Source organism: Periplaneta americana, chromosome 5 (assembly GCF_040183065.1).
Source record: "Periplaneta americana isolate PAMFEO1 chromosome 5, P.americana_PAMFEO1_priV1, whole genome shotgun sequence".
NCBI lineage: Eukaryota > Metazoa > Arthropoda > Insecta > Blattodea > Blattidae > Periplaneta > Periplaneta americana.
The window spans coordinates 43,218,510-43,234,289 of NC_091121.1; the positions used below are offsets into that span (position 1 = coordinate 43,218,510).

Below are 15,780 nucleotides of genomic sequence, written 5' to 3' on the forward strand. Positions count from 1 at the left end.
GGCCAAAGAACTAAACTAAACACTATCACTAACTGTGAGAAAGACAGTGGAATGTTTTCGTGATAGATTGGGACATTGTTTGGCTGTGAATGGTTCTCATTTTTAGCATCTGTTATAAAATTTGGCTAGTGATAGTGTTTTGTTTAGTTTTTTCTCTCTCTCTCGCTGTTATTTATACTCGCTTTAACATCTTTGATCATATCGCGAGTTAATCTTTTGAGTGAAATCCGAAGGCCTGTGTACTATTGTTGAGACTGGTTCTATTGTGAACTAGATGGCGACTGTATATGTATTACTGATTTGTTATGAATATGATTTCGGTGATGAATGAAGCCGGTGATATTCAGGGATGTTGTGGCCCAAATTTCCTGGCATTTGCTTTACGGTTGAGGGAAAACCCTGAAAAACCTCAACCAGGAAACTCAACCCGACCGGGGATCGAACCGGGGCCTCTGTGTAAGAGACCAGCATGCTGACCCCTACACCACGGGTGGTCGTTTAGTCTTATGGTCTGCTTATTCGTATCAGGTTTGAAGTCCATGAAATAAGTTTACTAAATAGCTAAAAGACATGAAATGGATGAATGGATAAAACTTCTACGCATTCATACGTAAAATTTAATGGATATTCGGAATATGTAATCTTAAAATAGAGTATTATTTAAAAAATAAAGTTACAGGATTATGATAAGTTTAATGCATTGAAACAAGAAAACTAATGGACGAGAACAGACTTCACACAGTGAATTATCTCCTCCCCTCTATACATATATTTTTTTCAGGAATTACACAGTTGTAAGGTTTTTTGCTGTCCGATTTCATATGGAATGTCCCGTATATAAAAATAATTTAATTTCAGTGAACGTCAACAATCAGTTATCAGAATGGAAATTAATTGCGGACTTCGACAGGGTTGTGGTCTCTCTCATCTAATCTTTGTAATATACACATATTAATTCTCTCCTTAAAAACTGGAGATTATTACCTCATGACAGTATCCTAATTTCATGATAAATACCAGTGGTAAAGTTAAGATGTACAGTAAATACTGGGTAGACTGAAAAAATCTGCCTATCTTTTTTTTTCTTCCCCTCGCTGTTATTTATACTCGTTTTAACATCTTTGGTCATATCGCGAACTCTGCTTATTTTATATCTTTTTATACAGCAGATTTTCTCGGCTTTTCTATTTTTTTATACAGACTCCACAAGATGATTATGACCATTCATTTTCATCCCCAAACAGAATACAGGCATAAAAATAACTTATTTCTCTCAGAGCACCCTGTTAGCCAAAGATATTTCTTATACTATGAAAATTAAAAATTTGTATCTTGTCTTCTTTCATTCGCTATTTAAATACGCAAATGTGGGTTGATCTCCTATCTTTGTAAGCACATTATGTTTCATACGTTTATCTTCAAAATGTATTTTTTTAATTCTATTAAAGTTCTCTCAGTATGTCATTTTGCACAAAATTAATATAACACACACACGCATGTGATTTTGATTAAACTTTTAACAACACACCAATACACATAACTCGACGTATTATTGTGACGGAAGGCTAGCCTCGGTTCGTACGGAGATGTGACGAATTGATACCCCCTCATCAGTACAACCTCAAGCTTGATAGTCAAGGTCGTAGCCATGCCTTTAGACTTAGAGGCTTTCTGCCACAAGCTTCGCACTGAACTCTACATACTGGAATGACTTCCAACAGTGAAGTTAATGTATAGAAGGATCGAAGTCAAACCAAGTGTTGCGATACATCGTTATTACGAACTTATAGGACTGCTGTTATTAGGTATAACTCAAATTTTTGGATAGGTTAAGCCTCAAAAATCTCTTAAGAGCTTCGCCACTGACAAATACAGTTTCGTATGCTTACGATTAGGTTTATTAAAAGATTCAGAAGATGATTTGAAACTGTCTCTACGCAATCTTAATAAAACAGTAGAAAATTATAACAAGTAAATTTCAGTTGGAAAAAAAATACTTTCATATAATGGGATCTAGTAATATATGGCTTAATAACAAACTATTAGAAAGAATTCATCTTTTTTATCATTTTCGCTAATCCTTGCTACTCAGTAATGAAATGGTCTGAATAACGAAATTATTAAATTTGCTGTATAAAAATTTAAGCCATCTGATCAAAGCACCAATTCTAAAATATCTTGAAAGAAGGGGACTTACTTTAAGTTAATAATTATGAGTGTGCATGTTACGCACACCTATTACTTACTTACTTACTTACTTACTTGCTTACTTACTTATGGCTTTTAAGGAACCCGGAGGTTCATTGCCGCCCTCACATAAGCCCGCCATCGGCCCCTATCCTAAGCAAGATTCATCCAGTCTCTATCATCATATCCCACCTCCCTCAAATCCATTTTAATATTATCCTCCCATCTACGTTTCGGTCTCCCCAAAGGTATTTTTCCCTCCGGCTTCCCATCTAACACTCTATATGCATTTCTGGATTCGCCCATAAGTGCTATATGCCCTGCCCATCACAAACGTCTGGATTTAATGTTCCTAATTATGTCAAGTGAAGAATACAATACGTGCAGTTCTGCGTTGTGTAACTTTCTCCTGTAACTTCATCCCTTTTAGCCCCAAATATTTTCCTAAGCACCTTATTCTCAAACACCCTCAATCTCTGTTCCTCTCTCAAAGTGAGAGTCCAAGTTTCCTATAGTCTTTAAAATAAATAACCAAACATAAACGTGGAGCAAATAATAAATCATGCAAGAACATAATTCAAAATACAACTATGAGTCGTGTATTACATAGCATAACGTTGTCCACTACAAGAATCATGTGGAAGAGTGTCGCTCTACGGCCAACCACATGCACAAGCACAGTGATTGCACTTCCACTTTCATCCACTACAAGCCCGTTAAGAAAAAAAGTATTGTTCCAGACACAAAACAACTATGAACAAGCGTTTGTCCAATAAACGTTTCACTACTAAGCTTGTTATCGATAACGGCAGAGGGGCGAAAGAGAGGGAAGACGAACATTTTCCGTTTCTGTTCTATACTGCACTATTGAACTTGCTTTTGCGAAATATTCGACGAACAGAATGTAATTATCAGCTCTTTTTACTTTCTCATTACATAAAGTACTTACAAAAGGAAATATTGTGATACTGTAATAGTTATTTACGATATGAGTATCGTAACGTTTCATATTACAATACGAGTTTGGAAAGTTGTCAAACGAGGCCGATAACCAGTCGAGTATTGTAATATGAAGTTACGATAAGTATATACTCATATACATATATACAGAATGTCCCATTTATCTTGTGCACCTATTATAACTTTTTTGTTTGGATAGGTATTGGAATTTTTGTTTTTGAGAGTTATGTTAGAACGAGGAGCTAACAACGACACGTAACCCACAGCTTTACTTCCCTTTCGTTGCTAATAATGTCATCGCTTCTTAAAATCTATTCCATCGCCCATAACGAAACTCGGACCCAAAGGTTAGCTTGACATCGGTAACTACCACACCACCTTTGGCGAACCTCATCATAAACAGGACTATATCACAGTCTACTATAAACAGTCACGAAGCTTGGGATGATTTTTTGCAAATCTCGCGATAGTTGCTAGCCGCTTGGAGCGCTGTGAGTACTAGGAACAATAGACTGTGCCACAGCCATCGTGATCTAATACAGGCCGTATTTCGCATTTTTGTGAAAAGCTATGTAAACTGTGAAATGTTCGTTATCGGTTGTAATAAATGTGAATGACTAAAATACAATAATGTGAATAATAACATGGGACAAGAAGACGTTTGTAGTACTATAAATTGTAAGAAAAATAGGTTAGAGTTATCCTTCTTCCGAAAGATCCAGGAAGGTGAGTTTATAGAATGTAATGTATATTTTATGAAAATAATATATAAACCTTATGTATTTCATATTTCAATAGTAGAAGGAAGGTGTTATTTTTTTCAAAACAACACGATATCGAAAGTACAAAACATTTTATGGTCTGCTAGGGAAAGAGTCTGTGATGAGGCGATAGTAGCGATCCTGGTGGTGAGCAACTATCTATGGATGCATATTTCAACTGTCTATGTTTGCATATTTAGTAAGTATTAACCTTCGTGACTGTATATACCAGACTATGACTATATGATGCCTATACAAGGAGCTCTATTTTATGAGAACATCAAAACGGTAATAATAATAATAATAATAATAATAATAATAATAATAATAATAATAATAGTCCTATAACTTCTTTTGCGCGTGTTCTGAAATAAGAGACAAGTAATGTCACAGTGAACTATCTCATTTATTTACCTTGACTAAACAATCGTATTAATCCTCGTGGCTAGTCGCTGTAGGTCATACAGTGTAGGACGACATCACCTAGTTCCTTCCTATGTTCATAGTTTTTTGTCTTTAAATTGCAACTTTGATACGAAGCTGCAGTATAAAAACTTCGGCTGCTCTCATGGTTTCCACCATTCGCGTTCTGTGCAACAGACAAGCTTTTTGTCACGACTCAAGCCTACTTCTTACATTACAACACAACTCGACGACATATCTAATCCCTATGGAAAGAAGAAGATAGTTCCCTGTTTCGTTGTGTTGCATAAAACGCGGTAACATTGGGTTTATATCAACGCACTTAGAGCGTTTATAAATGATTTTTCGAAAATAATTTTATATTCAGAGCAGGGCCGCACATAGGAATTGTGGCCTCTCCCCCACAAACAATTGTCAGGACCCTCCCCTTCCTCATGAATATTTTAATGAATGAAAATTCTATAAGATAAATACATTATTAAGATAACAAGCTAACGAAACTTTATGACAGTGAACAAACAAGAAAGGAAATAAATAACCTTTCAATAGTAGCCTACTTATGGAATATATGTTATTTTAATGTACCGAAGTACATATGATATTTCCATGCAGTCACTCATAACGAGTGCACTTCAGCACATGTGTGGACTTCAGTCCTACGTTCATAGACATCTATGACGTAGTGCAGAGGGCGGCCACTAGAGGGAACCCAAGAGTTGGAACTTAATCTGAGACGATTCTGTCCGACGCCGGGGTGGGTATCCGGTGTGGCTTAGTGGATAAAGCATCAGCACGTAGAGCTGAAAACCCGGGTTCAAATCCCGGCGCCGGAGAGAATTTTTCTCCGTTCCATTACTCTTTCATCGTCTACTTATGGAAACTTAGGCTTATTGGAAACATAATTATTATTACAATAATATGTGAGTTAACAGAATTCTTCTTTCTTATAAAAAGAAAGTTTTCTGAATATTTTGTGTCTTCCTCTCCCTAAAAAAAATATCTAAAAACTGGACCGGGCCTCTCTGCGTAATATGTTACTAGTCAGCGATGTATGCAATGGAGGGGGAAAGGAACTGGCCACCCTCCTCCCACTCGAGTGGTGTCTGTTCCCACCCCCTATGGGCGGTCCTGTTCAGAATACCTGTATTACTTCTAGAAGCTCTACAGTAGCATTATTTTGTTTAAAATTATTTATCGCCAATATTTGTTCAAAAATTACAGTATATTGCAGTAATTTCTTTTTTATTTTAGTAGATTATTTTACGACGCTTTATCAACATCTTAGATTATTTAGCGTCTGAATGAGATGAAAGTGATAATGCCGGTGAAATGAGTGCGAGGTCCAGCACCGATAGTTACCCAGCATTTGTTCATATTGGGTTGAGGGAAAACTCAGGAAAAAGCCTCAACCATGTAACTCGCCCCGACCGGGAATCGAGCCCGGGCCATCTGGTATTGCAGTAAGGATAATCATGTATGTACAATGTGTATATTACATGCAATGTTCGTACTGACCTAAATAGAATGACATTACCCTGTAACTAGCATTCACGAAAACGAGAAACATATAAAACCCATTGAGATGTTACAAAAATATAGTCTTATTATTTAATTAAATCCACCCGAATGCACCCGTCCTAATTAAATATGCTGATGTAGACACTATTTTAAAACTCAACAGTATTTTGGTAACTCCTTGCCTAAACATAGGCCTAGTAGTCCAGGTTCTAAAAAAAATGTTTGCTGTTTAGTGAACTGTCCAAAGATAAGACTGAACCTCACAAGTGACACCAACAAGACACCACTCACGAGACAACTAAGCCAGGAGATAGTGGGGTAGGGTGGCCAGTTCCTTTCCCCCTCCTTGCATACATCGCTGACTAGTTACATATTACGCTGGTCAGACTTCAGGTGTATACAATAATTATTCTTCCTCTGACATATCGTCAAGTGAAATGCACTGCCTGATACTAGATGTACATGTTAGTCAGAACCTCAATCAGAGATAAAAAATATATACAGGGTGATTCAGACCACCCGTAACAGTCATTTATTTCGGAAACTAATGCATTAAAATTTTCGAGAAAAAAATATTTATTACTAAACCACATGTGAACTTTCAATTGAGCTTAATTTCATCAATCAGCTCTAAGAGGAAGTAGGGTCAGTGGCGTATCACTTTAAAATTTCAAATGGGAGTCCAGGTCAAATACGGTACCATTTGATAACCTGAATAGTGTCATGTATGCTGACTTCCTGAAGACAATCCTCAACCAACTTTTGGAGGACGTACCACTGGCAAAACGAGTAGTAATATGGCTTCAGCAGGATGGTTGCCCAACTCATTTCTCTTTGGTGGCACGTGATACAGCCAATCAGCTGGGCGATGAATTGGGAGATGAGGTTCTGTGGCATGGCCAGCACTATCTCCTGACTTGAATCCTGTGGATTTCTATTCTTGGGGACAGTTAAAAAACATCGTCTATCAATAATTTCGAGGGAAAAATTGTTCCGGAGCCGGGTATCGAACCCGGGACCTTTGGTTTAACGTACCAACGCTCTACCACTGAGCTACCCGGGAACTCTAACCGACAGCGATCCAATTTTTCCCTCTATATCCACAGACCTCAAAGTGGGCTGACAACCGTCAAGCAACCAACTTCGAGTGCACACTAACTCCGTGTGACTTAAATTGTGGTTTTCTGTTAACGAACCAAAGGTCCCGGGTTCGATACCCGGCTCCGGAACAATTTTTCCCTCGAAATTATTCAAATCAACTTTACAGGGAGTTATACCTGAAATCTTGATTTGCATCGTCTATCAAGATTGCCTCACAATAAGAGAAGACATAAAACAGCGAATTTGGGAGACCTGCCAGTCACTTGACCACGCTGAAGTGTTGCGAGTCACTGACAGTGTTAGAAGAAGAGTACGGGTGTGTGCTGCTCAGAACGGCAGACAGTTTGAACATTTATAAAAATTAATGGAATTGTCCAGTCTTTCAGTAAAATGTCAACATTAACTGTCTTGTTTACATTTTCGTCTTTTAATATTTCTCAATATTGATGGCATTATCTTTTTGTACGTTTTCTCATTGAAAGAGTAGAAATTGGTAAAACCGTTTCCAATGAAAGTTGTTTGTTTTGAAGAGCTTTATCAAATGGTATCGTACCTTATTTGACCCGGACTCCCATTTGAAATTTTAAAGTGATACGCCACTGACCCTACTTTCTGTTAGAGCTGTTTGATGAAATTAAGCTCAAGTGAAAGTTCACAATCATGTGGTTTAGTAATAAATATTTTTTTTCTCGAAAATTTTAATGCATTAGTTTCCGAAATAAATTACTGTTACGGGTGGTCTGAATCACCCTGTATATTTCTCAATCTTGCTGAACCATAATTACCGTGTTTCAGGAGGGAAGTACGCAGTTCTCACAAGTGGTGACCTCTACATATACAACGCGGGACCGAGTGACGGTTACAAGAGCTACGCCTGCAGAACAGTACACCGTCTCACGGGAGAGGTGCACGCCAGCACGTATCCAGGACGCATCATCATTACAGGTACTGTAATATCAATTTCAGTGCAGACATTTCCCATAAAAAGTTTTTACTTCACTTAATGCCAGGCTGCCTTTATGGAGCTCGTGACGTCATTTAAGTGATGCCACTATGTAAAATGTGGAGTAAATTAAAAAATAATAATAATAATGGAATATATTTTCATCTCGCTTTCAGTCTTGCGAGGAACCATTCAAGTGTACTTAAGATGAGTAGAATGAGAAACGTGAAAAGCTGAAACATAACTATGAGAATGTTCACGTTCATATGCAATATAGCTACAAACATGTTATACAGGATGTCTCGCAGCAGAATGTCCACAGCTTACCTATGTGTTCCTGGAATTATTTAGAGTGAAAAAACGCTAATCAACATGGGCCCGAATTGCTACGTTATCTACAGAAAACACAATTCTAAATTAATAATTTTAATGCTCTTGTGATTGATTTACAATTTTGTTTTGAGTAATACACATTCTGAATTGTTACATTTGAGGTTCGAAATGACCACCATGGTAGTCGAGGCATCTTTGAGCTCTATCTGTAAGAGAGTTCTCATTACAACACCGCCATCAATTCTCAAGATTTCACCGCACTCCATTATTTTCCTGAGAAGTTTGACCCTTGTGTTCGACAGAGCAGCATATACAACTGGTATCATGTTCCCCACAAAGGAAGTAATCTAATGGACACAGATCTGGTGATCTTGGTGGCCAAGGCACTGGACCTCCTCGACCAATCCAACGATGTGGATACTGTTGATTTAAAATGCAGTCACACATCTCTCAAAGTGCAGAGGTGCACCATCTTGCTGCAGCCACATGCCTTGTCTGATGAGAATATGAACGTCCTTCAACAGCAATGATAACTCTGTCTGCAGAAAATTCAGATACTTTTGAGCTGTCATGTTGTTGGAAACTCAACAGGTCCGACAAATTCGTTTTCAATCATACCACACCAAATGTTTACCGAGAACCGGATTTGGAAATGTGTTTCCTCGTATGCATATGGATTCTCAAATCGGTCAACCAACACACGTGCGTTTCTTGTTTTTGTTATGCCAACTCTGTTGAAATTTGCTTCATAATCACAAGTAAAACTATTAATTTAGAATTGTTTTTTTTCTGTAGATACCGTTGCAATTCGGACCCATGTTGATTAGAACTTTTTCACTCAAACTAATCTGAGGAACACGTAGGTAAGTTATGGACATCCCACTGAGGGACATCCTGTATAAAAGTTACCGATTACAAAGCTCTAATGTCTAATCTAAGACAACTAAACCTACTCTGATGTAACCTCGGAAAATAAGTATGATTCAACCAAGAATAATGTTAATTTTATTATAACAATTTATATGATGACAAAATATAAAATAGGTATCACCAACGAATGTTGCCAGACTTCCTTCATTCTGTAACAATGCATATGTCTTGTTAACAACAATACACATCGATAGTAACATTCATACCATTCAACCAATAAGGAGATTAGCCCCTATAATGCATCTGTTCGAATCGATATATAACTACAACGTCTTTGGTTCGAATACAAGGGAAAAAACAAACATTGTTTTGAGAGAGGCAAATTAACATAAAAACTGCAATAAATTATAACCCATTTTTGTACGGCTGTTGAGTCTTTGATGTTCTATTCAAAATTGACTGGGTTGGTGTTACATTTTCCGCAATGGGAACACCACAGCAGGTGCCCATTTGATTTCTGTCCATAATGAACTATTTAAATATTATAGTTTGATGCATTACAGAAGATTAGAAACATTCACAACTGCACTGTCTGATATTCCCTTCACTACTGAACAGAATACCACACCTTGAAACATTTCGAGCGCGCATGCGCAATAATCAAACTTATTTTGTTTGTTACTATGCCTTATTTTGGAACAGAGGGAGTATAAGATATTCAATTCCAAAGTCAAAAATAACGATCTCAATGTCTGCAGTACTGTTATTACTTCGGTTAGTAGTTAGTGACATTTTTATATGGTACTCCCATACCATTCAATGTTTTGGAACCATCTGTAAAGATGATAATCAAACTGTGTTCATACTGAACTGCATGTATGAATTCTTGCTAGAATAATTCAGACTTGATTTATGGTGCAGAGGAAATACTATCAGTGTGAATAGGGTTAATCAGAGTCTTTTAATCAATACAATAAACTGGATATAAAGGGAACCTCAGTCCTGAAGAATCTTGAAGATGAATAATTTCAAGGGAAAAATTGTTGCAGATGTTGTGGAAAAATCGTGACGAATAATGGAATTGAAAAATTAATATTAGATGGTTTACTTTTCACTATTTTAATGTAGGAAACAAATATAATATTAGTGTATAGAAAAATGTTTCTCATGTAGGCCCATTTTGAGATATGCTAACTTTAGTCTTGTTTCAAATTTTAAAAATTCCATCTCCTGGAAAACTCTCATAGTTTTTAGAGCGGTACTAACTTCTAGTATTTTCTTACTAATTGTAAATTTGTGATGGTAACTTTTTGGAAGCTATTTAGTGGTACCGACAGAGTCACTCGCTAATTCCATATTCTATTACTGCTTGAATCACATTATGCAAGATGAATAAGATTTTTGGGTGGTTTTTCCATGATGTTACTGCTATATTTAAAAATTAATGCTCTAGATTGTATTTTTTGCAGTAGGCTATATAGTTGGAGTGGCATTTCCCATTAATTTAAAGTCCAGAATGATCCCTAGAAATTTCACCTGCAGCTGGATATGAATTATATTTTTATTTATATTTTATAATCTTCTCCTAAACAGAGGTTGGCTATGAGACGTGGAATACTAGACATACCAGTACATAGTTAGAATATTTGGAATTTGGGTGAAAATCCAAAAAATATTTTTTCAAAAGAGAGAGAGAGAGAAAAAAAATTTCAAAGAAATAGCATTGTTACACAAATAATGTAATATTTTAAAAATATATTTTGCAAAAGGGTGAGAAAGAAGAAAGAAAAAGAAAAGTTCAGTGAATGCTATTATTATACGAGTTCATTTCACAGTTTTTAGGCTTACGTTTGTTAAACACATAATGTGGAAAGTGACAGCAAAACTGACAGCGAATAGAAAGGCAAGCGATAATATGACGTCAACACTTCTTCATGCACAAATAGCATCTGGCAAGGTTAGGCTAAATACTGACAGTATCAGGTAGTCATCTCATCTCAAATGATGGGTGGAAGCAAGCTACCAAAATAGCTTCATTTGCTTCTGTTATCAGATAAAACATTGCTTTAAAGGGAAGTGCTACTGATTTATGTCAATTTTAGTGATTTTCTGCATTTTTTAAATATGATGCCAAAAAATCTACGGTTTCTTGAGTAAGACTATAATGAAGATTTCATCGCGATACATTCTGAGTTAGAAATTCAGTTTGTCCCATAAAAGTGGTTAATATATTCAGAATGCATATTATAAACTTTAAAGTGATTTTACCGAAAATCACAGTTTTTACATTTTAAATTCTAGAGATTAAGATGTTCCCTGAATGGCTAAATATAGAGTAATGCAACTTTGCACAAGTATTCACAATAGGTCTGTGCATGAAATGCTGCATTCATTTATACATATGATTATTAAGAAAGCTATGATTTTTTATGTCGAGCAATGAAGTTGAAGAGCCAAAAGAACTCAAATGTTCAAAGTAATTTTTATTTACTAATGAAGTATATTGATCAGGAAAAACCAATGGACCATTTCATTATAGGGATCTTAGTTTCATTCTAAACTTTTAGAAAATGTATTATCTTTATGTGAAGCACAGATAAATGTTTACTAAAAATATAAGTTATTTTTAAATATTTTTTCCGGATATAGTTTTCAACATAAAAATCTGAGAAAAATCGTGCACATGTATTTTACTAATATCTATCTAACTACGTCCTACAATTTTCAAGAAGATATGATGAAAACTGTAGAAAATAAAAAAAATTCAGCAGTGCTTTGCCTTAAATCTCGATGACAGTGAAATTAGTAGGGATAGAGTAACTTGGAAGAGATGGAGTAGATTTCTAGAATGAAAGAAATTAATGTGGGTATTTCAAATACTGTCTAGCCCTGCATTTGGGACGACTACAGCTATATTAGCAATAAAACTTACTAGGCCTACCACTTAGGGTACCGTACCAGTACCGTACATATCAAAAGTTCGTGAAGATAATATTATTACAAATAATAATAAAAGAAATTATATTCATACATATTAAACTTACCAGAATAAAATGTTGCTTATTGAATTATTAATTATGGACATGTCAAAACACAATATTCTATTTAAAAAAAAACACACTGACGGCTCGAATACCATCCATATGTATTCTGCGCTTTCCCGGCAAAAAAAAAAAAACGACTGTTGCCTAACTTTAAAAAAAATTAAATGCAGGAGAAATGATCTACTACTGCCACTAACAATTGAAATTGAAACGAATTGCGTCAACATTTCTCTTCAACAATGACACTTCCCGAAAAGAATTATTGTGCGTTATTAAATATTATTGATAATTGTTACTAAACTGTTAAATATATCAAAATTTCCCACCGTCGATCAAATTTCCCTAAAATTACTGTACCGGTAAACAATTTGGAATTCTATAGCCATATATTTATTGATAACGTCTTAGATGAGAAATAATTCTGTAAACAAAAAATACAAGCCAGTAAATTAACGGAACTGAGTCTGTAGTTCAAGAACTAATGCACTTTAAAGAAGACTATAGGTTGGAATGATTTTCTTTAACAACAATCCAGAACTCGGACTATGAGAAGAAACCAACTAAACGTTTCACATAATGAAAAATATGAATATAAATTCTAACCAAACATTATCTTTTTTTTTTTTCAGAACCGAAGGGCAGTGTACAACCAAGAATAACAGTGGAGAAACATGTTACAAGACAAGTGAAAGTTGGAGATGATATTACACTGCCTTGCGTTGCACAAGGCTTCCCTGTCCCCACGTACAGGTGAATTATATACATTTTTTAAGTGTTGTGTCGTGTTCCGCCTTTTTGCTTACAGCAAATTTTCTTGCTTGGTTTCTAGTACCGTATAGGCTATTACGACTTTCTTTAAGGATAAGTAGGCCTATTCTCTCATCATCGTCATCTACAGGATTGCTTTTGCAAAGGAATCGGCGAAGAACTAACCCATAGGGCTACGCATGAAGTATTAATAAAATACATTAGTAAGGTAAATTATAAAATAATTTGATGTGCCGGTAGGCTAGGTACTTCAATTTTTCAAAACAAATATTTTCTGGATAGGATAAGTAGCTTGTAACCCCCCTCCCAGCGAGAAAACCATATCTTCAAATACATTATTCAACTGATCTTCACTACCTTCACTTAGAAACAAAGTGGTTAGTGGTGTATAATGGTGTACCTGAACTTAACATTGTGTTCCAGCTCTAATACACCACTAAATATATTCCATAATTTTACATTTTTTGCCTTCGAGAGTATAAATGAAGTGTTTTAATATAAGGAATACCTACATTTTATTCTGAAAATGTGTATGCTACATCTGTTTTAATAATAGATCCTATAGGCCATTCATTACCTCGTGAAACTATCTGCGTGTCAGGAGAAGAAGAAAGTGGACTGAGAAGCTTCCCTTCCTCCCTACTCTTATTTGTAGCCAGCAAGCTTGCTTACCCCCACCATAATGTTCTTACTATATCCTACAGCACACACAAGCATTTGGTTTCACGAGATAAGAAGTGACCTATAACTTAAACTCACATACATGTTCTGTTTTTAATTTAGTTCAGACATTAAGGTTGCATGCTTTATTTTTGTGTAAAATTCAACTTTATCATAAACAATCAATTTTGATTATATGTAATTGTTACGGTAACAAATAAACTCCCTTGATACAAGTTTTGGCATTGTCTCAGATGGTTCCGTGAAGACAGGGAGCAGTTAACACCTGTCAGTGTAGGAGAAAGAGTTACAGTCCTGGCTGCTGGGCTATTGCGTATTAGCAAAGTCCGACTGGAAGACATGGGCAAGTACTTGTGCTGGGTCAACAATTCTGCAGGGGAAGAAACAGTGCAGGTCACACTTACTGTAACAGGTATAATACCTAAAACTGTAAGATACACTTTATAACACAGTTCACTATACATAGGAATACTATACTCAAGTTGTAGAAAGTAAGAACACATTGCTAAGAAAAATTGCAGTTGACTTAGGATTAAATCAACAAACAGTTTGGCTTATTCTTAAGTGTCCGAGATATACCCTTCAACTTTCCCCATTTGTCACTTCACTTTTCGTTTAAATTTACTCTTTGTCATTTGTTTTCCAGAACTAAAATTTATATTTGTTTTCCCTGATAATTCAAAAAGTTTTTTGAAGTACTTCAAATAAAACTTTGCATTCTTGTGTGTTTTTCACATCTTAACAACATGAACTATAATCTTAGCTCTAGCATTTGTTATTTGTATTTTTAAAAATAATTGGGTCATGAAAATATTAGAATAATAATGCATTCAATAAAACTTGAAGAATATATTTTTGCACGAAATAAGTAAAAGATAGGCCTAATTAAAACATTTTAGTTTACATTGTGCATGCAGTTATTACAAACATTTTAAAATAAGAATCATTTAAAAGTTCATAGATATGTGGTAAATATCAGGAAAATGCATAATGATTATACAATTTTCATCTAAATTTTTGGAATTAATATTTGAGGAGAAAAATTCGCTCTGGCGCCGGGGATCGAACCCGGGTCCTTGGTTCTACGTAGATTACTGTGTACTTAACTGCGGAATCCCGGCCAAATAAGTCACTCAGCTGAGTGCGCTCCTAGTATAATGGCAGTTGACATTAGACATATACGTCAACATATATGCCTAACTTGGAGTCAGGCCACAAAGGGAAACATTGAAGAAGGAGGGTTCAGTCCGGTGCTGTGGATTGAATTCGGCGTAGCTCAGTGGTCAGAGCTCTTGGTACATAGAACCAAGGACCCGGGTTTGATCCCCGGTGCCGGAGCAAATTTTTCTCCTCAAATATTAATTGACAATATTACAGATATATTATTCTGTAGAACAAATTAATAAATCTATAATAAATTTTTGGAAGTTAATTACTGTTAATTAGAAACAGTTTTTTAAAGATATTAAAACGCATAATAAAACAGAAGAACTTTATTAAAGTTTGCGAAATTTCATTTCACCATGGCTGAAAGATATGAAGTATTAATGTACTAATTTAAGTAATGAGTAAATTGGGTTTTGAAATGTTCTGAAAAAATTTTGTGGTAAATGGGGACTGTACCACAGAACACTACTACTAGGGCCACCCCTGTTAGGAGGTCAGAATTGAAATACTGTATCTCGTTGTAGACAAGTTGATGATGATGATGATGATGATGATGAAAAGACATCTACCTATCTACATATTAAGCATTAGTAAATCAAAGCATTTTCATGCGAAAGATAACTAAATTGATGTGTACTTTACAGTTCACTCCATGTTGTGAAAAATCAGTGTACTGTTCAATAATAGAGGATTCGAGAAATTTATAGTACTTTCTTTCTCTTGAACTGTTTTTCCAGCACCACTGTCTGCTCATGTACAACCACAAACGCAGGTGGTTGATGTGGGGAAAGAAGCTGTGTTCCAGTGCATCACAGGGGGCCACCCTATCACACGGGTTTCTTGGTATCGCAACGCTAAGCCTATTGTGCGTGACAATCGGTTTGAAGTTACTTCGTCTCCAGAGAAACTCGTAGTTAGGCCACTACAGAAAGAGGATCATGGGATGTATCAATGTTTCGTAAGCAACGAGTGGGAGATGGCACAAGCCACAGCTGAACTGCAGCTTGGAGGTACTCATATTTTA

General features: G+C 35.8%; 1 protein-coding gene across 9 annotated transcripts in view; it reads left to right on the top strand.

Moving 5' to 3' along the window:
- Dscam4 (Down syndrome cell adhesion molecule 4) overlaps positions 1-15,780 on the top strand; it is an 888,085-nt gene that overhangs the window by 801,609 nt on the left and 70,696 nt on the right. For all 9 annotated transcript variants that reach the window (XR_011332025.1, XM_069825522.1, XM_069825527.1 and 6 more), the window contains exons 5-8: positions 7,746-7,895; positions 12,770-12,890; positions 13,823-14,001; positions 15,494-15,766. Coding sequence is in view for 8 of the 9 variants with exons in the window: in XM_069825522.1 (XP_069681623.1) it covers positions 7,746-7,895; positions 12,770-12,890; positions 13,823-14,001; positions 15,494-15,766 (723 nt within the window). In the remaining variant the exon portion in view is untranslated. The remainder of the gene's footprint in view (positions 1-7,745; positions 7,896-12,769; positions 12,891-13,822; positions 14,002-15,493; positions 15,767-15,780) is intronic.